General features: G+C 39.0%; 1 protein-coding gene across 1 annotated transcript; it reads right to left on the bottom strand.

Annotated features, from left to right (window-relative positions):
• Positions 1 to 1,710: 1,710 nt before the first annotated feature.
• LOC139462502 (eukaryotic translation initiation factor 4 gamma 2-like) lies at positions 1,711 to 25,693 on the bottom strand. Its single transcript, XM_071244261.1, has 25 exons — positions 25,538 to 25,693; positions 22,747 to 22,877; positions 20,670 to 20,734; positions 19,941 to 20,081; positions 19,370 to 19,472; positions 17,385 to 17,495; positions 16,783 to 16,849; positions 16,026 to 16,118; positions 15,565 to 15,734; positions 15,142 to 15,252; positions 14,578 to 14,652; positions 13,990 to 14,158; positions 13,076 to 13,177; positions 12,462 to 12,665; positions 10,889 to 11,160; positions 10,153 to 10,242; positions 9,762 to 9,844; positions 9,497 to 9,549; positions 8,805 to 8,884; positions 8,095 to 8,353; positions 7,149 to 7,353; positions 6,210 to 6,321; positions 5,100 to 5,196; positions 4,408 to 4,529; positions 1,711 to 3,788 (listed from the first exon to the last, which is right to left on the bottom strand). Exons 3-25 carry the CDS (start codon positions 20,678 to 20,680, stop codon positions 3,723 to 3,725), a joined length of 2,796 nt encoding a protein of 931 aa, XP_071100362.1. The 5' UTR covers positions 20,681 to 20,734; positions 22,747 to 22,877; positions 25,538 to 25,693; the 3' UTR covers positions 1,711 to 3,722.
• Positions 25,694 to 26,391: the final 698 nt, after the last annotated feature.

Genomic DNA, 26,391 nt, shown 5'->3' with positions numbered 1-26,391 from the left:
TTTTATACACTCTGCTGCCAGAATATTTCAATGGGATGATGTTATTTTGTAAGATTACCATGAAATCTATTGTTTCTGAATAAATGGCATAGAATGTTTGGTTCATTTTCACTGACAATACTGGATGAATATGCTGCAGGAGCTGTTCTTGGTTCCATGTAGAATATCCATTGGATACAACACATTAGGTTTGTTTCTTATTGTCTAATAAACAAGGTAACGGTTCAAGGTAACAGTTACAGTAAAATCTGATGTTTTACCCTGGTTCTGTACCTGACTGTATGAAGACCTGACCCTCCACAGAAGTCTCTCAGGCAAACTTTCTAATCCACCAATCAGCATGGATCTAAGCATTCAGAGCAGCATATCCAATTTCTGTCAAAACCTATAGGGGCAGTTCCAAATGGAAAATAAACTACCTTAAAGGTTGCGGATGTGTTTTCTAAATGCCATGGTGTTTGACACGCAAAATGGTGTACTATCAAGTAGGGGTGAAACGATACATCGGTGCATCGTGAGTTTTCATGTGATACAAAACAGGATATGTTTTTCTCTATCAATCCAAGACGGGACACTTGCTAAAATAAACAAGTTTGCCACTAATGTGGCTATATCCCCTGCCCCTGTTGCAGAATTTATGACATAATTAAATCTAAACAAACCCTAACCTTTTTTAACCGAGCTGGAACTTGTCATGGAAATTGTAAAAAAAAATAAAAAAATTCTAAATAGCAAAAAGGCACCAGTTCAGCGTGTACTTGACAGACCTGCAATGTTTGATGAAAACATATTGAACGGAAACGAAACGTGACGGATGGATGGATGGACGGATGGACGGACGGACGGAGCCCGTTTCTATATTCCCCCGCCAACTTTGTTTGGCAGGGGATAATTACTTACGACTTGTTTAATGACCCCTGGCGGTTTGTCAGCCAGATGAAGCAAAATGTGTTGTAATCATTTTAGAAAGCTGACTTGATTGGCTCAAGACCACTTTTCCTTCATTAATGATTCACATGATGCAATCTATGGAGGTTTTGTCAAATCTTCACGCAGAGGTATTGGCTTGGAGTATGACATCTGATAAATGAATCATTTCAGGGTGTAGTCCAAGCGTGCAATTAAGCAGCAGTTCAATTCAGAATCAGCCTCTTGACAAAAAGTGAGTTGTGTTTTCATGCTGGTGTGTCAGCTTCATGTTAGAAAAGCTCACAGTAACAGGTTTTAGAGTCTTACACCTTTGGTGAAACACACAAACCTAAGATCAAAATCAGATCAAAATCTCATGGTGAATTAAGGATTCGGACATCAGAGGACATGTCTCATAGAAACATGGCAATTGTTATCAGGTTATTTGGCACAGTGCCAAGGATTGTAGCGAATCAGGGATTTCAACTCCTGAGCAGTGTATCCTAGGACCAACTCCATTGGGCCACTTATGCTGCCTCCCCAAATAAATACTGCTCCTCTATGCAAGAGTGAATTTGGTTCTAATGCAGTTTTGAATAGTATTTAAGCACATTATAACATGGGTGTCAACTTTCTGCGGGAGATTTAACTTTTATGAAACCTGCGACCACGATCGGGTATAGTGCTGGCTCACGATCCTAGTTTACCGCACATGTAAGGGATGCAGCTTCATCCAATGACCTTCACCCTCAAGTCAGGTGTCATGACCATCAAAGATTGGAAATAGACTCAAGTCGCAAGTTATTCATATTAAGTTTATTACCAGACATATATATGGCATGTGGCATGTACACAAACAGCTATTCAACAAGATAAGGTGGTTCACCAGACAGATTAAGGCTTAATTCCTTAAGTATAACCTCCAAAGAGCACTGGCCCCGTTTTAATACATTTAATATCTCCACAAGATCATGCAGGAATAATGGTAGTATTCTTCCTGTGTATTCTTTGGGAGATTTTGAGAAGAAAGACTGAATTTAGATACCTTTCACACAATAGCATCAAAACAATAGTACAGTGGTCGAAAATGTGTCCAAGAGAAAATATTGCACTTACTAAAATAAAAACATTATATGCTTCTTCTAGAAAAATCAGAAAGTTAAAGTGATCTGAACTGAATTTAATGTTTGTAGTACATATTAAAATTGTGTTAAAAAAACATTTTTATGTAAATCGCAACGCTTACTCTTCAATGCAGCTATCTGATAAAGATTGAATGCAGTGTTTGCCAAACTAAAAATGACTGCATATGAATCTATGGGAATGAGCCTTGTTATCAACCAATACCTGGTCTTGAAATGAGAACAGAAAAAGTCACATGCCCTATGACTAGATGTATACGAAGCATTCCTTCACCGAAGAAAGAAAAAAAAAAAAAAAAAAAAAAAAAAAAAAAAAAAAAAATTGTAAGGAGGAAACATACAAATGCCAAAAAGATTCACAAGAGGAATAGCTTGTACAGAGTAAAAAACCATCTGGGATTTTAAGAGCACTATGTCAATGCACAAACAGTGCCAATATGCTTTTTTGTGTGATGACACCTTAAGTACAATTTAAACGGCATGATGACTTGATACCCATGAAATTACAATAAACATTCATAATGATAAAAAAATGTATACACATTTGACATGAAATAAATAACACAATATTTCAGACATTCACAGATCTTGTCCCATAGGGAAATAACTCTAGCCAAACTAAACACTGGCAGATTCTAAGAGTATGATCGTGATCTATGTGCAACAAACTCGGGGGGTAATCTGGATGGCCCTTACACTGAATTAGGGCTAACAATCGTGATTATTAAATAGATTGAGTATTTTACATAATTTGGGTGTCAGTATGAGTATATGAGTTTGTTGTACATCGACACTTATCTGTTGGGCATGGTAGTTCAAGGTTCATGCTCATTAATGAACCCAACCCTCCACCTTGGTTACAAGTTGTATCATACAAAGGAAGTAAAAATGCTAAAACTTTGCAAAAGATGTTTGATTAGGTGCATGGATAATCTGTGTTTGCTTAATCAAATTGTCTGGCCTATACACTTTTAAGCTGGTTAAAAATTTCTAATTCATAATTTTTGTTAGGGAATTAAAATTCACATACATTTATTTTTGTTTTTTATATCCACAGGAAGAAAGTAGACAACTGTTATAAATTGTCATTTCGGAGAATTAATTTCATGAGTTGATTGATGAGTGCTATTGGATATGATCTAGCTTTCTTCTTGTGCATTTTTACACATGAGGTCTATATAAAGTCTATAATATAAAATATCAGGTAGTACAAAACAAACCTTCCTCTAGGTTTAGGGTGTAAGATGCTGAAAAGCAGTTAACATGCAGTTCTGTCAGCCGGAAGGCCATCCAAAGAATGGACACAGGAAGGTCTTGTTTCCATGGTGAATTTGGACCAGCCAATCAACATGCACATCACAGAATCGGAGTACCCGTCACATGCACACACCAAATGCTGGTGGGGTACACATCTTCTGATGACACATACACATCTTCTGATGACACAACACACATGTGAGGTACACACTGATCCACTCCAGCTGATGCAGCAAGTATTCTAGTGGCAAACTGGCACAAGCTTGTTTTTTTTTCAACTTAAACATTCCTCTTCATAAAGTTTCTTAAAAAGAAATTTTCATGTTTCTTCATCTTAAAACCAATAGTCACAAGTAAGTGTTCTTCTCTTCTTCTTCATCTTTTACAGTGGTAGGCAGGTACTGGCTTCCTGGCCTACTGGTCTTCTTCTTCCTCACTCTCCTCTTCAGCTTGTTCTAGCCATGTCAGCCACTGGTTCACCTACAAGAGCACACAGCATAATTACCACCCAGGCCACATTAAAATACTGTATGGTTTACTTATTCGAATGACTGTAGCCAAAGGCCAGTAATCTTGTAGAGATTCATCTGGGATTCCAAACTCGGGGGCCTATGGAGACAAACTAACCTAATTTCAAAATTTGCTTATTTTCTCACACTTAGAGATAGTACAACAATGCATTCATTTCAACATTAGAAAACTACCAGTAGGTATGAACGTCTTTTCGTCCTTATAAGTCATCCTCTCAGTCCCTGAACAAAACTATAATTTACTAACCAATTTGACAAATATTTGAGTGAGTGAGTTGGGTTTAACACCGCTTTTAACAGTATTCCAGTTATATCACGGTGTGTCAGCCTAATGTGGGAGGAAAGCCCAAAGTGATGCAGGTCTCAGACGACTGGGCCACTCATGCCCTCCGACAAATATTTGATGTTGACATGGGGCCAAGTGCTGCATAAAAGTAAAACCTGTCTAATGAACAAGTGTCGCACTATTTTGTCAATGGAAAATAAACAACCTTATTACCTTGTGTTCTACAGCTGAGGTTCAGATCGGTTCATTTTTCAGGAGAGTTAGTGTCACTTTGGGCACTTACCTGGAAGAGTGCTTTCCCCTTGCCTGGATATTTGTCATTGACTTCTTCTTTCCAGCGGAGGAAGGACTCCTCATCCAAGATCTCCATGTCGTAGTAGTACACGAAGAAACGAAGCAGCATGCCTGGACAGCAGAGACAATGCAGTGTTACAAATTGGCACTAGTCCGTAGTCCGTACCAAACTGCCCAATAGTTAGGGTATCAAGGACTAGAAGAAATTTGTCATTTTTAAGGGTTTTGCTATATGTTCTTACAAGGAATAGTGGACTTAAAATGTAAGTTTCTACCAAACATTTCAGTTCTACAAAGTTTCAAAGAGGAGCTGCAGCTAAGCTCTATCTGGAAATGGTATGTTCTAATGTTTCTTAACAATGCACTCGGAGATATTCCAGCTATATAACGCAGCCTGTAAATAATGACTGGGCCTGGTCCAGATAATCCATGAGCAATGTCCTATGTTGTCAGGGAACAATGACACACAAACAACCAAATTACAAAGCCTGAACACCTCATCCATTAAGTTGCCTTATAGAACAAGCATAGGTTGCTGGGAAGCTGTTCCAACCTGGAACTACGGTGGTGGGGAAGAGGAGTTCAAACTAGGCCTTCAGCATTGATTGGTGGGAAGGGTGTAAGTTCATAGTGGACATGAAACATATCAAGTATTTCTTACAATGTTTCAGAATCACATACCTTTGGGAAATTGGTGGTTGTGGCAGAAGACCTGCGTGGCATAGAGGGCGCTGACCTGCAGCTCCAGCCTCTCGTGAAGGAACATCTGCAGCACAGCCTGAAACAAGAAGCATGGACACCTTGAAACATGGGGTATGGACACCCTGAAACATGGGGTATGGACACCCTGAAACATGGGGTATGGACATCCTGAAACATGGGGTATGGACATCCTGAAACTTGGACAATGGACACCCTGAAACATGGGGTATGGACATCCTGAAACTTGGACAATGGACACCCTGAAACTTGGACAATGGACACCCTGAAACATGGGGCATGGACACCTTAAAACATGGGGCATGGACACCTTAAAACATGGGGCATGGACACCTTAAAACATGGGGCATAGACACCTTAAAACATGGGGCATAGACACCTTAAAACATGGGGCATGGACACCCTGAAACATCGGGCATGGACACCCTGAAACATCGGGCATGGACACCCTGAAACATCGGGCATGGACACCCTGAAACATCGGGCATGGACACCTTGAAACATGGGGCATGGACACCCTGAAACATGGGGAATGGAAACCCTGAAACATGGGGCATGGACACCCTGAAACGTGGGGCATGGACACCCTGAAACGTGGGGCATGGACACCTTGAAACATGGGGCATGGACACCTTGAAACGTGGGGCATGGACACCCTGAAACATGGGGCATGGACACCTTGAAACGTGGGGCATGGACACCTTGAAACGTGGGGCATGGACACCTTGAAACATGGGGCATGGACACCCTGAAACATGGGGCATGGACACCCAGAAACATGGACACCTTAAAACATGGGGTATGGACATCCTGAAAAGTGTAGCACTGACAACCTAAATCCAAAACTTATCACAGACACTGAAACATTGTTAACATTATCATATGACGACAAACACAGCTAGATAACTTTGTAACGAGCACATGAAAAATGCACTAAAAGGCTTTCATAAACCCATTTGCTCTGAATTAAGAATCAGCGCATTTGTTTACAAACAGAAAAGTGATGAGATAAAAGATTTGGAAGAAGACATCACTGTGCCAGAGTGGGACTACTGAGTTGTGCTCTACTACCTTGAGTTTCAACAGCACTTCTTTCTCCTTTTCTATCAGAGTTTTGTCCGGGACAGCTGCGGGATCGATGGCTTTTCCAAGAGTTGTCTCTCCAGTAACGAATCGCAGGATACTGAAAGCAGAACAAAACCATTAAAACAGTGAAACCAGGAGGGAGAGAGTGTTGCTCAAATGTTGCTATTCCAGTAATGCCACAGTGACTTGTAAACAAGCTAGTGCCGAGGTCAATGATCCATGCAGTTGAGGTTCAATGACACACAATCAGCTAAGACAGCCTGTCCATGAGATCCAACTGAACTGACTAACAATAAACAAACTCATGGGGTCTAATTTTACTAATGTTACAACTCCAGTGTGGTTATCTGTTCATTTGTTGTTGAACCCCACACAACATTCCAGCTAAATGACAGAACCCACTGTAAATAATTGAGTCTGCACCAGATGTACTGTGATTCATATTATCAGCAACAACCACACCATACGACAACATGCTTTCCAGTTACCAAGCCTGACCAGCCAATGCTTTAGGCTTAAAAAATAATAAAAGAATTGGTTCTCAGACAATGACTTTCGAAAACATAATGCGTGTGTGCGGTGGATTTTTTTTAACTCTCTCTCTCCCCCCCCCCCCCCCCCCCCTGTTCAAACTAGTAACCAAATAAACAGTTGTGTACCATCAACCTGAGACAGGGCCTCTCCAAATATACAAGCTCCTATTGCCGCCAGGACCATAACAGAAGATATACAGTAAAGCAGTGCGCATGTAAAGGGAAGTAACTGTGTGCTATTTAGGACCACATTGTTTTTAAGTATTAGGATGTTTTTGTTTTTTTTAAAAATGGAAATAAAAACGAAACATGTGGCAGGCTTTATGATGATGTGGGCGGTGTCCGAGAACCAAAACTTATCCTTTTTGCCTTATTCATTTCCCCTTCTCACCTAGTGGTCAACACATCGATGAACCCGGGGTTGTTCTGCATGTCGTTGTCCACCTTGTCCTTGACCCACTTGAAGATGGCCGTGGCAGTGGGCTCGGCCTGAATCTGCTTCCACAGCTCTGACTGGATCTTCAGCAGGGGAAACAGGAAGCTAAGACTGCGGTCCTCCAGGATCTCCAACATTCTTTCCTTCTTTTGGTCTATCTCTGACAACACAGATCAAACAGTTTCAATATCACGTTATATGTCCTTAAGCAACATCCATTCATTCTTTCAAAATAATTTGACAATTTATCTCAACACTGCCATATTGGCAGTCTTCATACATCTTATTATTAGATTGTACAAAGGTTTCAGCTATTTATTTTTTTAAGCAGTGGTCTGCTATATTCAAGCTACAGCCCTGCTGCCTGTACATTTAGTTGGGGCCGGGATAATTACTGGTTCACAGCATCCAGAGCCTGGCTACCAAAACACCATTTCATTCAAGACCTGGGAGCACTGGGCCTATTCAAGACAATACTATTCCAGCTATCTGACAGAAGTCTGTAAATAGCTGTCTGGACCAGACAATCCATTGGTTGGTTGGTTTGTTGCTTAATGCCCCAATTAGCAATATTCAGGGTTATAACTATATTCAAATGCATTACCAGCCTGTAAAAAGATAAAATGCCCTTGCAATGTAACACAAAGGGGAAATTTGTACTTGACCGTAGGAATTTGTACTAGCCCCGGGCTAGCGGGCTAGTGTTAAGTTCTAACCCTGAATTATTGTGAGCAGCGAGCCATGCCGCTGGGGGTACAATGACATGCAAACAACCAAGTCACAGAGCCCAGCCACCTGATCCATTTGGTCGCCTTTTACAACCAGCATAGATTGCAGGGTTCTAGTTCTATCCCGGAATCCCCACCAGGTCACATGGAGCTCTGTCCTATGTTGTCCCTACCTGGTAGCATTCCCTGCAAGTTGATTTTGCTCTCACTGAAGACACCCTCAAGCCAGTCTTCAGATCGCAGCTTCACGACTTGTTGTAGACAAAGCAGAAACAGTGGATGATGAACGCCATTCTCCAATGGCTCAGCAAGTTCCTCCAAACTGGCGATGTTCTCCACCAGGGACGATGCAGCGAACCTGGCGACGGACGATTTAACCAGTGGTACCTCCTCCTCCAAGTCGGACATCTTGTCCATCACACGCCTTAAACTCTGAAACACAAACACCGAACTGTGAGGTCTGCTTTTCATCTTAAAACAGCAAGAATTGGCTTCACATGTGTGGAATGGAACTTGTGTTTGAGATAAGCAACTGTTAGAAGCACTGTTAGAAGCATTCCAATGTGAGTAACTTAGGTTTTACCACTTTCAGCAATATTAGAGCATATGACAGGCGACACCAAAAATGGGCGTTATATATTATACCCATGTGGGGAAATCGAACATAGGCCTTCAGCATAACAAGTGAATGCTTTAACCTTTAAGCTACCCCAGCATCTGATCTGAAGACAAGCAAGCTGAACAGCAAGATGTGAAGCAAACTAAAGACCCAACATCAACTTGAGACTGTCCATCCCTTCACAATCATGACACCACTTTATCACTGGTACTACCAAATCTTTTTGAAGCTGGAGATAATATTGTAGCACAATAGATGACTTACATCCATGAACTGCTCTGCTGAGATGAATCCATCCTTCTTCAGTTCAGATATCAGCTCCATGACACGGTCTCGCTCAGTTTCTGAAAGGAAAGGAAACGCATGTTGAACAAAACTCAGTCAAAACAATATCGAAAGTCCACGTCACCTGTCAGGTGACTGGTTGAACACTAAAGAGTCAGAGTAGAATTTCACCCATATTATGACTAGAACATGTCTAGGGTAAATTCATAAATAAATCTGTTGGCAAAGATTATCACAGAATTAATTTTTAATTGGTTGGAGAATAATAAAGATTTCAAAACACTCAATGACAGGAATCAAATCAGATAATTTACTAGGACAGACTATCATAAAAAATGTCCTACAGTTTTTCTAAAATGTGGTAATGACATAGAAGAATGTCCAAAGAAAAGTTGAAAAAAACCCCCCAAAACCATGAAAATGACTTGAAGCCATTTGTCTCAGAATATTGGAATAAATCGCAACAAAGGTCACCATACAGAACAGAAGCTTGTTCTTGAAACATTCTCTAAGTCGATGGCTATTTTTGACAAGTTTAGCCCACAATTAAACTCAACAAATTTTCTCCAAAAGACAAATACCTCGAACAATATATGTTACATATCTTCTTAGAGAACGATTCCTTTCAATGATACCAGGCATGAGTAATATTTCACAGGAAAAAAACTTACCACTCTTGTCCACGGATTCAACCAGCAGTTGTGATAAGAGATCTCTAATCAGCCTGAAAAACAAAAATTACAAAAGAATAATATTCTTTTCCTACATATTCAAACAATATAACTCAGCATAAGTAATTTCTTGTGTTCCAACAATACTACCCACATTTATTCTTAATAACCCTAATATTGACCACTGCTTTGGGACTGCCACAATCATTAGCTGGGATTGCCACAATCCTGAAAGTCCCCAAATTGTAAATCTCTGTTGACTTACTTCTTCGGAATAGACATGTCCTTGATCTGTGTTGCAACATCTGCCTTGTTGTTATTTCCGAGATAATCAGAAAGAAGGCTTGTCTGAAAAAGAATATATGACATTTTACAAATGACGAAATACACCTGACAAGACTTCCTACCAACACTCCCTGAGTGTGACCACGCCTTCAGCAAGTCACCCCGTACAACCAGCATAGGTTGCTGGGGACCTATTCTAAGCCAGAAACCACATAGATGCACTTCATAGCTGACCAGTCAGTGTAAGTGTTTGATTTAACAGTACTTGCAGACAAGCAAGCCTTTGTTTTGAAATATAGTATCAGAACATATAGCACAAATTAATCAAACCATATTTATTCAATACAGAGATGAATGAAATGAGAACATACCACTGTCTTCTGAAGTTCTTCCTTAGAGATAAATTCCTTCTTCTTAGATTTGCCCTTATCTTCACTGTTCTGTTTGATAGTTATCAGAGGCTGAAATAGAAAATATTAGGATGATCATGTCTACACAACACACTACTCATTACTGGAACAAATTTCAGTCATCAAATTCCAGGCCTTTTCATAGTTCTAACTATTATTTTTAAGGCCACAAGAAACTCCCTCCATGTGCATGTATACTTAAGAACTTATCAGCCATAACAATGTACAGTCTAACATTCTGTTTCCATCAGGCTTCATTTATTACTGAAAAGCAGGAAGGCAACTGATATTGATGAAGCTAAAAGGCCAGGTGAAATGGGGCTTAACCTTGCTTTCAAGACTCTAGCACTTATATAGCGACGTCCATGCACGTGTGGCTGCTTTTCCTAACACAGACAAAAGCTCTAGCCCACAGAGGTATTATGCCTCAGTTAGACATGGACAACATACTTAGACACAGTATAGCGACTTCAAGCAGAATAGTCCTTGTTTTGTCCCCTAAATTTTCAGCTCCAGGCAGGTTAACAACAAGTACCATCTTTAACTGTCTTAACGTAGGATGTGGCTGGGGACAGAATCAAAGACCTTCTGCTCTCTTGGCAGACGCTATCCACAAGACCACAGAAGAAGTCTGAATCTAAAAGTGGTTAACAGACCCACAACAGTTAAACGACAAAGAAACCTGGATTGCACATACCTGTTTACTAAGCAGGGGGTTAAGTGCCGTCGATCCTGACTTGTTGCCCCCAGAGTTGAGGCTGGAGAATCCCCCCATGGATGATGGGCCTTGGGCTGACTTGGGAAGCATGCCCGGTGTGTTAGGTTTGAGGACTGTGAAGTTCTTGACTGGGCGAAGACTGACTTCCTCCCTTGACAACTTGTTACTTCCCGAAATTGGGGATGTGGAGGGGGGACTGTGATTGATCGACATGCGCTGGAATCTTGGCGGCAAGTCTCGGTTGCCTGTAGCTGCAACACAAATAACAATGCTCAAATTAAAAGTGCTGTGCAGCATTTTAAACAAATTTACAAATCAACCTCATTGTTTGTAAATGGAAAGTAGGGGGACCTTGTCTCATTAATACTTAAATATCATGTGGGGGTTCTTAGATAATAACCAAACACCACCAGGGTCCACTTGCACAAAGCGATCTTAGCGCTATGACTATCTCAAGTCTATGATAACGTATGGGAAATACGATCATCTTAGCGCTAAGTTTGCTTTGTGCAAGTGGGTCCTGGTTCCTCTAATTTCTCACTCCTGAACATGCAATAATTGCTTAATGTATAAACACAAATGGCATATATTATATTTATGACTTCCCACAACAACAGAACCTAATCTTTGAAACATATTTATGCAAGATTTGAACAGCTCCTTTTTTATCTTGTTATAACTCACATAACTTATTTATTGAAACAGGCAGATGTTGATTTCTTAAAAGAAAAGACTTTGTAGAATTTGTAGAAAATGGTTCTAATGAAGACGAGTTTCATATTTACTTGTATGTTCAGTGTTTGTATAATGATCAAAGAGCAAATATCCAAATAACTACTTCCATCACAATTCATATTAAATCCTGTAAATTAATGACGTCATTGTACATAAACTACAGGGTTAGACACCATTTTCATACCAAAAACTAGTCCAGCTCAGTTTGGACTTGTGGCTAAATAAAATAACTTACTTTAAAAAAACTACAACTAGTCCTCTAGATTTTCACTATTCTCAGACTAAAAGACTAGTGGCCACGTCTATCCCTCAACAATAAGACATTTATCTATGTTCTTTTATCATGCTATGAACTAAGAAAGTGTCTGAATTTGTTACACATCCAAGATTATGTACTTTAGGACTTTGGCCTTATCAATATCATGATTCACAAATGTAGTGGCGGCATCTGGTGTGACATAATGAGGTTTAGAGATAGTGAGTGAGTCAGTTGGGTTTAGTGCCGCTTTTAACAGTATCCCAGTTATATCACAGCTTTCAGCTTAATGTGGGAGGAAAGCCCAAAGTGATGCAGTTCTTAGACGTTTACCACTTCAGTGAAACCCATGAGCACGGGTATGGTGCTGACAAACCTAGAAACCGAATCGGGTTAAACTGGGATTCGAACCCACAATCATAGGTTCTGGCGTGCCCAAGGGATGCAACTCTGCACAGCGAATCGCAACGCCTTAGACGACTGGGCCGCCCGTGTCGCCTGAGGTTTAGAGATAATAATGCAATGACTTCACCCAAATCAGAATGATTGGTATCTAGCTACCTTGTTGATTCTGTCCCTGCGGCTGTTGCTGTTGCTTGTTGTAGTATTGACTCTGTTGATTGTTGCCTGGATTCCCCTGCTGTTGCTGTTGTTGTTGCTGCTGCTGCTGCTGCTGCTGCTGCTGGTTCTGCTGATTGTGACGTTGGTTACGTGGACTGTTACCTCCACTATCTGGCCGGCGATTCATGAAGTTGTTGTTAAATCCTGCAATAATGCCAAAATGCAACTTAATATTTTCTATTTCCATGTATAGTTTTTTTGTTTAATAATTGTCGCAGTCAGCATTACGGCCTGTAAATGGTCCAAGTCTGCAGAAACCAGTGGTTAATAGCATGACAGTGTTCGAAATTAAAGTCTGCTAGTCCTAGGCTAGAAAAATTCAGGGAGGACAAGTAACATTGCCTTTTGGATAACCACTTTTACCAACAGCAGATGGCATCCCTGCAGCAAAAATGTTTTTAGGACAGAAAATAGAAATTCATTTCTGACTCTGCATGATCAACATTTCTTATTGCAGTGGCCCTTATTCACATTCAAATCTTTTTTATGAGATTTTCTACAGACTTCAGGCCCAATATCAGGTCTTGATCAATGGAGCAAGTATGATCACCGACCTTGATTCTGTTGGTTGTTCCTGTTCCGTCCCATGTTGTTCTGATAACTGGATGCAAAGTTGTCTACTTGAATCACGCCAGGGCCAGTCCCAATAGAGTTGACTGTAATAAAGAAACACTTTAGTCAGGATGCTTACATTATTTAAGTCAGTCTCCAACCTAGCCTACAATGTTGGTCTTGTATGCTCAGCTATTAATAGCCTAAATGATAAACAAAATTTACTGAAAATTATGCTGAGCCACATGTGTTCTGGCTTGTAGAATCAAGTACAGGATGTAAAATAAGGTCATAGTTCAAAGGAAACCAAAGCCACCAAATTTAAGTCTTTTCAAGTTTTTTTTTTTTAAGGCATTCACACTTTTCAAAGCTATCTTTCAGTATTATTTATCAATTGAATCACAGAATAATTTTGCGCTACATGATACCATCACACATTATTAGAGAATAAATAATTGTAACAATGGTCTTTAGTCAAATATTTAGGCTTTTTCCAAGTATGTGTTAACCATAGCAAGGCATGGTGTACCTATTTACCCAATCTGAATAAACCCACAAGAGCAAAGGGCATCTACAATGCTGACACCCAAGGTTCATAATCTGGCCCATATTGATTCAGATAAGATCCTGTAAACTGATTTCTGCTCGTGTCCGAGGAGACAATCAGGTCTCCCCACTCCTTCCACTTGCTTCAAGAATAGCCACACTCGGCAATATTACAGCTATATGACAGCGTCTAAATTATCAAGTTTGGATCAAACAATCCAGTGACTGACATCATGAATATTGATTATGAAAGATATGCAATTGAGATACAATGACAAGCACATTAGTTGCCTCTTATGACAAGCACTGTTTGCTGAAGACCAATTTCAACCTGCATCATCAAGGGATCCTTCACAAGGTAGTGACTTACAATTTCCCATGGTTCCTGGCGGTGGCATGCTGAAGAGATCCCCCATGCCTCCTTGCTTCCAGCTCCCCCCTCCTCCTCCTCCCCCCATTGTCCCATTCATAGCACGACCCCCCATCAATGCCTGGCCGCGGTTCTGAGCAGATGGCGGAGGAATAAATACACCAAGTTCCTGTTAAAGAGAAAATGAGAATTGTGAAAAGGGCAGTGATAATTTTAGGCTGTTGTGATATGTTTGTTTCTTGCTTAATACCACTATTCCAGCTATATGGCAACAACCCTTACATAATCAAGACTTGGACAAACAAATTCAGTGATGAGCAGTGTTACACAATCAACCAACAAAAGAGCCAGACAATCTGATCTTTTAAGTCACCTCTCATGAACCAGTATTGGGGAATTGTAAAGACAGTCATAGCAGTAAAACTGCTTTGTGCAACTGAACTGCAAGTGAGGAAAGTCACCCAACCTCATTCGAAAGAACAAGCTGAAGTACTACAGTATTTAATGGAAAGAAATTCATTATTCAGTCAGCGTTTCTTCTTGATAGTGTTGTATTATTTTCATATTGTAACCCTGGGGACGACTTACATCAACTGCTTCCTGTCGAATCTGCGTGATTGTTTTAGGTCCGTTGTCCAAAGCCACTCGCCGAGGAACCCATCTCTGCAAGATTAAAGTTTCTTTCAGCTAAACAACTATGTCACAGAACAAATTCAAAGAATTCTTCATTGCTGCTTTGGGGAACACACGCCACAATATCCCAGCTTTGTGATGGCTGCCTACAATATCAGCTCATACTAATACATGTACTAACATTCATAATACTATCATTCAGCTATATGTCAATGTGACAGAACTAATTCAAGTCATTTTTATTTGGTACAGCCTGTAAATAATTGAGCCTGGACCAGACAAAGGTCTGATTGATACAATGTCCAAACTCCCACTTTTCAGTTGGAGTACAATAACACATTATCAACAAAGTTACAGAGTCTGACCTCCCAGCCCATTTAGTCGCATTGTGGGAGAAGCATAGTCTGCAGGGGACCTTCTGTAACAATTGTGGTTCAAATCAACTCTGAAGTTTCCTTATGACTTAGAAACTTTATTCTGAAATTTCATCCACATCTGACAGATGTGTGTGTTTCTCACCTTCTTCTCGCGTAGTTCTATCACATCTTGAAGCATGAAACGAATCCTAGACGGCAACTCGAGATTCTGGCTAAAAAGCCTGACTCGTTCAAAGTACTGATCCATCCATGCCTGGAACATTACACAACATACATCAGATCTCAGACCAGGAAACTTGGTAACAGGAACAAGAAACTGCACAAGGCAATGTTTGTCCAGTAAAGCAACACTCACCGTTGCTTGGTTTATGGATGACCGACCAGAAACCAAAGAATCAGGGTAAATAATTGAAAAATAAATAAATATATATATTTGCTCAATCAATTTATGATAGACTGGGAAAATAGAAACATTATAATACAAACTCATGTAAAATTAGATTAACCTTTTTCATCTAACAAACTCTTTTCTGAGAGAAAGAAACAAGCTCCCCAATACACGTACCTTCGCCTTGGGTGAGTCCAGACGAGGGCCGACGGTCCGCATTATCTGACAGAGACACTCGAGATCCTCGGCCATGTCCCGTATAGGTGTGTTTCTTTTCTTCTCCAGGAGTTGTTTGATGCACTTGTGTAGAATCCCCTCGTGCAGCATCTGAAGCTTCCCGAGCTCGCCTGATGAAGAGAAACGAAGTCGAAATTAAACAAGTATTTTTTTAAATTGTTAAAATGAACAGATTTAGAGAGTCCCATCATAAAGGAATACCAACAAACCTCAAGGATGCATATTAATTTCTGATGTTGGGAACCAATACCATTTACTGGAACTTGTCCGATTAAAAATGTCTTTCAAGATTATATATATATTTTTAGACTTTTTCAAAATGAAATTCTTGCAAGTGACTTGGTCCAATCAACCAATACAAAAACTGTTAAAACTTTATATACATGATATATGGTACCCACCAATGAATTTGATGTTTCCAAGCATTTTCTTCTTTGCCAGATGGTACTGTTCATGTTCTTCGGTTGAAAGTGGCGCATCCTTCTTGTCGAACACTAGGACAGAATCAAGATATTGATTCAAACAGGGTTTTACTTTGATGTACTATTTATGAGACATGGGGACTCCCAGCACTGATTTTAGGCATGATAATTGGGGTCCCATAGCTGTAGAAGATACAGATACCATACTAGCACTGTTTACCGGAAAATAAATACAAACAAGTTGGATTTTCGAAACATTCCCATAAGCACAGCAGGAACACTAAATATGGGTCTTACATGTACCAATGTGGGTAATTACACTCAAGTCTTTGGCAAGATGAGCAAAAGCTTTAACCACTAGCCAACCCCACTACCCCCAATTACTTAAGTTGGTGACCCGCGAAGATCCGGGGTAGAATAGGTCCTAAGCAACCCATGTTTGTTGTAAGAGGTGACTAACAGGATAGGGTTGTCAGACTCGCTGACTTGGTTGATGCATGTCATCGATCCCAATTGCGTGGATCATTGCTCTTGTTGTCAATCAATGGATTGTCTGGTCGAGACTTGATTACTTACAGACCACCGCCCATATAGCCGGAAGTGCAGCGTTAAACAAAACTATATTTTAGAACAAAGTTTTCTTTTCTACTTCAGAAACTAGAACACCTCCCATCTATTGTGTTACTAATCACGCTGATGCTTAACTTAAAAATCATTACATAAATTGAAACACTACCTTCAGTTGCACGGGACCTGTTCTCAAACTCATCTTGGCACTTGTTCAAAAGCAGCCGGCGGAAGGTCTGGGAAAGATAATGATGAATCATGAACATAAAGGATGTGGAGAAAATCCATACAAACAGTGTTCAACACTTTGTTTAAAATTAAGTGGCAAGCAAGGCATTATTGATCACTGTAGAAAGACAAAGAGAAAAGGGATAAGATGTTTGGGAATGTATCTTGAATCCTATCTTGTCCTTTTTTGATTATCCAGTATATTTTACTCATTATAATGATAAATATCATTCCCAATCACGACTTTAGATTCATTTGAGCCAAAAAATCCAATGTAACTCTTGAGCAAAGAAACAATGTTAACTTATTAAGAGAATGTCACTTCTGAAACAAAGCTATTGTGGTGAATGGGTCCAGGGTATTTATCATAATGGTAACTAGACATAACACTTGATTAATGAGGATGACATTGTCATGCCTTGAAACAACTTCTGGTCTTATCAATAAACTAAACAACTGTAATGGATGATCCCTGAACACAGTAATATTTTAGGTTTTTTTTACACATTGTACCTGATGAAAGATTTCAGTCGTAAAACTTACTGTGATGTTGGACTGGGGAGGTTCGAAGTTGGGTGCGTCCTCACATAGTCTGTGGCAGAGCTGGGCATAGAGGGAGCTGTATTTCGGTTCATCTAATGCTTTTTCAAAAATCTGAAAAGAAATTCAGTTTGCTAATATGACAGATTTTGTATGATTTTGCCCATCTGTGAGCAGCAAAACTTTAGAAAAACAGTGTACGAAATTAAGGTGGTGTGTGTCCTTTGGTGCTCGAGGGTTTGAAAGGTAATTGAATCTAGGAACCCCCTAAATCTTTTAACTTTTACATATGGTGAGTGAGTTGTGTTTAACGCCGGTTTAAACAGTATTCCAGTTCTAATGTCAGCTTAATGTGGGAGGAAATCCCAAAGTGATGCAGGTCCCAGATGTTTACCACTTCAGTGAAATGCACGAGCATGGGTATGGTGCTGACAAACCTAGAAACATAATCGGGGTGAATTGGGATTCAAACCCACAATCATAGGTTTCTGGTATGTCCAAGGGGCGTAACTCTGCACAGTGAATTGAGGCACCTTAGACGATTGGGCTACCCGTGCCCCCCTGTAACATATGGGAGAAGACAGTAGACACCATTGGTCATACGCAACTAATCTGCACCTTAATTTGAGCTGGTGGTTTATGTACATTAACTAGATTTTAGGATAAAATAACTAGACCCCCTACAATTCACTAGTCTTACAGGCTAGTGACCATGTCAATCCCTGAGGACCTCTTGACATTAATGCTTACTTCAGTACCTTCACCCACCCATGTAGCCAAACTTCATCTGTAGATAAATGGTAAGTTCAGCTAGTACCAAACACATATCTGCAGATGTTACAGACAGTTTACAGAAGTCTGCACACTAAGTGTTTCATGGGAGCAGCTACCACTAAACATTAATCTACTCTCAGGATGGGAACATCAAAGGCTTGGCAGTTGGCCAGCATACCTGTTTCCATGACAACCAGATATACTGGGCAATGCCACAGATGCTTTGCAGTAATCCTTATTAATATCGTTTTTAGCATTCTGTATACCTGAACCTAGGTTTGAACAGTATCGAGATCACCTGTCACAATTAGGATTAAATGAATCCTTTACATTTAAAGGGTCTTTATGATCTCCATTTAAGCAAACACCTCTAACCATTCAGCACAGTTCAAATTCTTTCACTGTACTCAGCAAAAATAAATACGAACTAAACTAGCATTTGTTGATAGCATTTAGTTTTACATGATTGCAGGGGAAGGCGAGTTGCCTTGGCATCGCCAATATTAGAGCCAAAAAACAAGAACAAATTATACAATCATTAAGATCTACACCTAACAGGCGAGGTAAATGATACAGATTCCACATGTGCAATAAACCATGTAAAAGCAAAAATATATGTGTGCAAGTATATGAACGACAATAATAGTTGTTAATACTAATGCATTATTTGTTTTACAGACCAATTCCTTGAGAAATAGCAAAAACAAAGGCCGCTAAACAAAAATCCCTTGCAAGTGCACACCGTCTAGCTAAGCATGCTTGACAGTCAATATATGAGTGAGTTTGGTTTAACACTGCTTTGAACAGTATTTCAGTAAAATCATTGTGTCAGCTTGATGTGGGAGGAAAGTGTGCCTGGTGCAGGTTTTAGATGTTTACCCCTTGTAGATACCCACAAGCATGGAATAAAATGAACAACCTTGAAACAATCTGGGGAATCTGGAATTCGAACCCATGATCAGGTTTTTGGCAACCCTAGGGAACTCACCTCATGACTTGTTATGACTTATCCCCCCCCCCCTCGAAGTTCTTACACAATTTCACTAGAGAGTCATATCATATATCATTGAAATTTGTTCACAGATTCATTGCACCATGCAAAGAGTTTAAAGTTTACAGCACGTTAGTCATGTTACAGACAAAGCAATCATGCAAAAGTATTTCCCAATAGAGTGATATAAGTAACTGATTCAAAATGAAGTTAAACAACTTACCAGTAAAATTATTCCCTTAAGGATGACTTGTGTGTCAATGCCCACATTCAGAAGCTCAAGACTCAACTTATCAAACTTCTCAGGTGCGAGTTTGTTGAGAATTCTGGAGACAAGAAATAAAGTCAATAATGCAAAATATTATTGCTTGCCAGCAGTGAATAACTCTACAAGGGTATGACATCACAATCTCAGAAAGGCGACACAAAGAAACCAACCAATCATTTTTCTCTGTTGTTCAATGTTGCACTCGTCAAATTTCAAGCTCTGTGCGACAGCGTGAAAAATAATTGAGTCTGGAAAGACAATCCAGTAATCGATACTGTGAGCAATGATTCCACAACATTGATTATGATGACATGCAACAAACCAATCACACTGATCGCCTCTCAACCATTGCTGCTGGGGACCTATTCTAACCCAGAATCCCAAAAGGTGGCTCCTTTTATAGTACTTGAATGACAAGCACTGGGTTCTGGGAAGCTTGTAGAACTGATGTATTATTTTGCAGCAGAGACAACATTGTACATGCCTCAAGCTCCCCAAAAAGTCAAAAGAATCAGGATTCACTTACCCTCTGACTCTACGAAATACAACATCATTTTTGTCCTCTTGGGCTGGGACCTCTCTTTTCACACTGCTTGGAGGAATCCATCTTTTCTTAGCAACAGGTGTGTGCGCACCTGGGCCTGAGAGAGTGGGTGGTCTCTCGTCCCTGCAACAACAATAGCATCTTACAATATAGGAAAGCATAGAAATTTGAAAAGAACATTTTTTTCAAAAATAATTTTGATAGGATGATAGTTGATAACTTTCTTGTTTATTTACCTTTCTACATTGAAAGAAGACATAACAGTGATTTGATTTGCTTTTCATAATGGTGACAACAGCTGAATGACATTTCAGCTGAGGTCTAAGGCATAGGATAGATTAAACATTATTCAGTTTGCCTCTCAGAAACACAGCATTCCACTGAACACTGCCATTTTCGTATTGCTGCATCAGCTCTTTCAGCTTAGCACAGCAACAATTCAGGACATAACTTGAACAAGACAAATCTCTACAACGGAAATACATAAAGATTCTGAAAGCGAAATTAGGAGAAAGCTGCATGCAAGATAGTTTATTCATTTCTTCCCAAACAACTTTTTTCGCATGATCTATTAGTATGGTTTTAGGCCGCTTTTAGCAATATTTCAGCAATATCACGGCTGGGGACAATCTTCTAAAAAGTGAATATCATATTTAATGATCCAGTAAACATTTAAGAAGAAAAATGATTCACAAGTATACTTCCACATACACAACTCTCATTTAATCTCTATGCTCTCCTAGGTAAAAATCGACTGCTTGAACTTTCAACAATTTCTGAAAACAAAATTTTAACAAACTTTAGAACATGGTCAAATCGAACAATTTTACACAATTTCTGTTTAACAATTTGTCATAAGTATTCTGGCTAGTAAACATTTCAGGTTAACATGCATCCCTGGAAATCAAATAGATATCTATCTCGACATCTATTTCTCAGGGTAATTTTATCTCAACATTGTTCTGGCACCATTTATCAGAGGCATATGTGGTTTTCAAAGAAGAAAAAACAGCTAATATGAAAATTTGGTCAGTCTTGACATAAATATTGAAAAAAAGAGAGCTTTTTTAATCAACAAATGCCAGAACTAATAAATCATTTGAAAATTTAGTTTGCAGGGATTGCTTTATTAAGAAGACTGAATTGGGAGTGAGCTATAACATGATTAATAATGTTTTTTCTGGATAGAAGTTGAACAGAAAGTGTTGCAAAAGATGGAAAAGCGTGAACAGACTGAGGTAAAAGGACCCTGGGTAGAGGTTGTTTCACAATCAGATGAATGAGTCACTGTACCACACTGCTTCCAACACTTTCAGTCATGTCAGCTCACATGGAACAGCGTAAGGGATACAGCAACATCAAGGGATGCAGATCAACATTTACCACTCTGCTGAAGCCCTTGAGAACAATGGTGTTAACTAAACAAAACTGCTAATGCAGGTGAATCTGGGTTTGGGACTTGCTCAGCTGATCCTGTCATGTAAGGGACAACTCCGCACATCCTAATCCCAGTAAACTAGTCATGCCCTCCATAGTCAGATATACACCATAAACATGTACATTAATATAACCAGATGATTCAAATGACAAAGCAAGATGGAGAGTTCATGCACATAATAATGTATGGCTTTAAAGGTTTAAGACTTCCAAGATTACACACTGAAGTCTTTGGCACACTTCTCAATGCAACACCATGACAGGGTTAGAAATCCCTTGTACCTTAGTGCTAATGATACGGTCAAAATCATAATGAAACTATATGAAGTAAGGTCTCACTATCAGATGGGAACAGTTCACTTAGGGATACATTTTTTAAACATGACCTCGTAATGTTAATTATATGAAGCCAGTGATTAATTTACATCTACAGAAATATATGTGACAAAATGTGGGCAATGATGATGCTGAATGCAGTGGGATTGAAAAAATGTATTTGGGAATTCAGAAATCAAAAATGGTCTCAGTGAAAAGGAAGGAAGCAACCCTTCTAAATTAAACTGCTTATTATCTATATCTAGCTAGCGTTTGAAGACCAAAAGCATATTTAGTTGGCACAAATTTTCAATTTCCATCCCAAAGAGTACACCAAAACATTGTTTATGGTACGCTTTAAACAATATCTACATTTCTATCTCTGCATGACCACTTTAATACAAGGAATCTGGAACCGTGTATACATGGGTCTATAATACACTGCTGTGCCCAATCTCATGAAAATAAAGACCTTTTACTCCACACTGATACCTCTCTGCATGAAGATATAAGGACACAGCCAGGTGTCACCTCAGGTGAACTTCAGCGTTGAAGCTTCTAGATTCTTCGTACAACTACAAGTGTGCCAAGCTTTCATACAAACATATGATTTGTGTACCTCAACACGTAAAATTTACCGAGCTACAAACGCAAAAACAATGAAACTGATAACATTATTGAGGATAACGTATACATCCTGTTCATGAGCGCGGTTGCATCTACACTCTAAAGGGTGGACCATTAAATCATTTAATGGTTACTTGTGTTCCAGGGTTGGGTGGGGGAGATGAGGTCTTCATTTACTAAGATGAACTTTTCCGAATCAAGGTGGTACAGAAATGGAGCAGAGCTTTGTTTAGAAAATTGACATCTGATTGGATCAAGAAATCAAGCTTGCTTAATTCACAATTGGGCAGTCAGCACAACCTCCTATGGAGTGTCCTCAGATCTTCACGCAGTGGGATATCGTATCAGAGAAAAAGCTATGATTTTTATGAGATTGATGTCTACCATACACTGTTGAGGGAATACTTACCGTCCTCCTAAGTGTGGAGAAGCACCACCCTTCCCTGTCTTTGCGTCCAGTATGCTGCTAGATTTCCAACCAGCACACCAAGAGCACGTACAAAGTAAAAATGATGAAAAAAAGGTTTTCTTCTTTTAGTTCTGCCAACAAAAGAAACATGTTAATAGCACCAGCGTATACCCAACAAAGTGAAATAAAGAGTTAATTTCTCACTGATAATTATCAACTGAAGAAGGGCTGCATTAATTTCACAATGGCCATGCTTTATGTACATAGGCAATATAACATGGACACTTAACTGAGATTTCACCAGGCATTTATCTGGATTCATCTATTTTTGTTGGTGAGTATTTGAGTTCAGGGGCAGTCCCAGTAATAATTTTTAGGGATCCAAGGCATGAATTTGGGAGTATTTCTTATGAGAATACACTGCTTGAAATGTCAATGGGTCATTGCCATCAAAACAGAGAAAAGCCAGTTTGTAACAAGCCATCTACTAATTTGACCCGTTTGAATGATTTGTACACACATTCTTCTGCATTCTTAAGGACATGTGATGTAAATTGTTTTCTTTAAATCTCGCTCAGTCCCAGATGAATTCTGTGATTCCTTGATCATGTAATCTTGAAAATGTAACTTACTGCAGAATTGCAATTTAAAAAAAATTAATTCATCAATCAATATCCTAATATTAATTATTTTCAAGCTTTTCTACTGAATTTTGCATGATGACCAAACATTTAACATGCGATTCAAACATACAAAATATGAATCTTACTATAAAACAAAATTTGAATCATTCTCGCTTTTAAACGTTCTTGTGGTATTACCATAATTACTACAACATAAACTTTGTTTACATCTAACAATAAATAAATACCAGACACCATGCAAAATGTATTTGCATAATTTTTGTCTTGAAATGTCTAAATGCAAGAAAACAATCAGTGGAATACTTGTTACGTTTGTAATAATGTTTACATATTTTGGAAATGTTTACGTTTTTATTGCAGAATTATGATAACTTTACTCCAGAATTCGTCTGGCACTGTAAGTGTAAAACCCTCTTTCAGACATTCATGTACAAATGTCAAATTTAGGTGAAAGGTTCTTATACAATAGACTATGACAGACAAGCTGATTATCTATCATGTGAAAACAATTCTGTAGTTATTAGTATATTACCATATATATCTATATAACTTGCTAATAGACCATTGCTACACGAGTGAGTATTATCAGTAATAAAAGCAACTGCTGTATACACACAATACACACTGCCCATGAAACATACTGGGCTTGACACATGCAGGATGAAGATTACAGTCTGGTGGGATGAGGTAATTTCGTAACCCAAACAAATTCATACCCCTGGAAATTTTGTACCCCAAGAGAATTTGAAAACCTAAAAATAAGGAACATTTTAACCCTATTTCGTATGGCTATATATTAGTTTATAAGACATTGTCGGATATAGGTTTCCAAACATACTTTTCAGACGGCCATCAATATCAACACACAATCAAACATCACAATATCCCAATTGCGTTGATCGATGCTCAATCACTGCAGTCTGGTCCAGATGTTTATTGTTAAATTAACATCTTCAATCTCCATCTCAACTGCTACTGGGAACAAGGAGCCCATTAGTAATTGTCAATTGAAACAGTGTTTTCTTAAAGATTAGCCTCAGTCTTGTTCAAATAGCATATCGCCCAATGCATTTACATCATATGTTGTTAAGATCCAAATCCAAGTTAATACTCTATATTGCAGAATTCATTGCTTAGTACATAGGGTTACAAATTTACTTTCAATTTCTAGGGGTACCAATCCATTTGGAATTACAAACTTACATACACTCATCATTGCGATGGTAACTGTCTAGTAATCTGAGTGCTTTGCATATCAATTGATATGAAAAAAATAAATAAAAACAGCACACCTGACTTCACTATCAGGTGGAAGGAATTGAAATATATATTTATTGCAACACGTTTGAAAATCAATAGGGGATAAATAGTTATCATTGAAAGAGATTAAACCAATCTTGGCCAAAAAATCTATAGGTCAAATCTCATGGTCATAATGAAAGATCTTAGCACACAAACCAAGATCAGGATTCAGTCCAAGTCAAATATAGTGAATTTCTGAAAAGGCCCAGAAAGCAGACTCGGTATTTCTTTCCGTATAATAGGCCTACAGTATATATATATACTCAGGACTCCATATTCAAGGGTGTGATTCTAAACAGGCCTAAGGCGTAGCCTCTGATTAACCGGCCATTGATTATTTTCATGGGAGCTTTTATCATTACCCATTATTAAAACTCAATATTTCTCATTTACAGTATCCATCTAACATTGCTTTCTCCTTCTCGACAGTTTAAGTTTTATAGAATAAAATTAGAAACGGGAAGATGTGGTAGGCCTCATTCCGTTGCCGCAGATTTGACCTGCATTCGAACCTATCACTGGTAACAACGCAAAACAATTTCGCACAACATTAATCACTAGGCGCGAGGTAGACACGCGTGTTATCTTGGAAGATTTTAATAGACAATATAAAAGAAAAACATGAAGAATTCTGTCCTAAAAGTGAAAGAAAAAGACGGGAAAAAACGACAAAGACATGGCCAGTTGTGGCATGATTTCACCAAAAATCGACATGAGTTTGGGTAGCCCGCATGGCGTGATGGTTAAACAAAAACTGCGTTTGGGTTACATTTCTTGTTCTTCAGAGACTCTACTTCACACCCAAAGCCCCCCAAATATGATAAGACGCATATTTCCATACTTACACACAATGTTCCTGAGGTTTGTGTCATCGACATGTAGTGAAAAATTTTCTCGCTGTAGAGTAAATCCCACAATGCTAAGTGCGCAGGTGCATCATGGGAATGCCCTCAAAATACTGTCAGATTTAATAATACTCTAAACATGTAGGTGGTATCTTTACCATGGGGAGATAAATATCAGTGTGTCTTTACAAAAGAAAGACTACTTATGCATTATATGAGAAATATATGCTATTAAAGGGATGAAGGAAACCCTACTTCCATTCCTTCGGTAATTGTCGGTCATTTCCGCCGCGCACTTGCCACACCCCCGATTGTAATGACTAATCAGCCCACCAACCTACGTTGTTCCTATACTTACATACACAAACAATGACGTACGCCTTTGGTGACAGCTTCGCAAATAACTGATCACAATCGAAAATACATGAACATTGTTCATTTCACTGAAGCAATATGTTCCCAGTAATGCCTAATATCATTGATAATTATAAGCATACACGTACATCTATGGGCGCTTCTAAAGCTTATATATTCCGAGATTTGTCTTGAGCAACAAAGATTATTCATCAAAAACTATTCGAATAATAATTAAATGACTCCAATGTGGTCATAGCGTAACTGCACACACCAGAAAACGTGTACAAGCCTAACTTGACAAACAGATATCAAAATAGAGCGTCAGAAATAATATTGATCAATAACTGCATTTAAAAATCATTGGATTTAAAAACGTCCATGTGATGAGTTTAGGGTATGTGTAAACAGGTATTTATGTTTTGAAACGTTTTACATATATATGTTAGTTTTTTTTATTTGTTTCAAAGGATCTCGAGGCTGAAATCAAAATGTATGCG

Source organism: Haliotis cracherodii, unplaced genomic scaffold (assembly GCF_022045235.1).
Source record: "Haliotis cracherodii isolate W230 unplaced genomic scaffold, xgHalCrac1.p SCAF_15, whole genome shotgun sequence".
Taxonomy (NCBI): Eukaryota; Metazoa; Mollusca; class Gastropoda; order Lepetellida; family Haliotidae; genus Haliotis; species Haliotis cracherodii.
This window is presented reverse-complemented; position numbering and strand designations above follow the sequence as displayed.

What these genes read in the sequence shown, in the direction of transcription:
- LOC139462502 (XM_071244261.1), bottom strand. An exon ending in CAGGTCCCGTGCAACTGAAG is followed by an intron (nt 16,119 to 16,782) that starts GTAGTGTTTCAA and finishes ATTCTGTCCTAG; the next exon opens with TGTTCGACAAGAAGGATGCG. An exon ending in CTTGCAGGGAATGCTACCAG is followed by an intron (nt 7,354 to 8,094) that starts GTAGGGACAACA and finishes CTGTGTTGTCAG; the next exon opens with AGATAGACCAAAAGAAGGAA.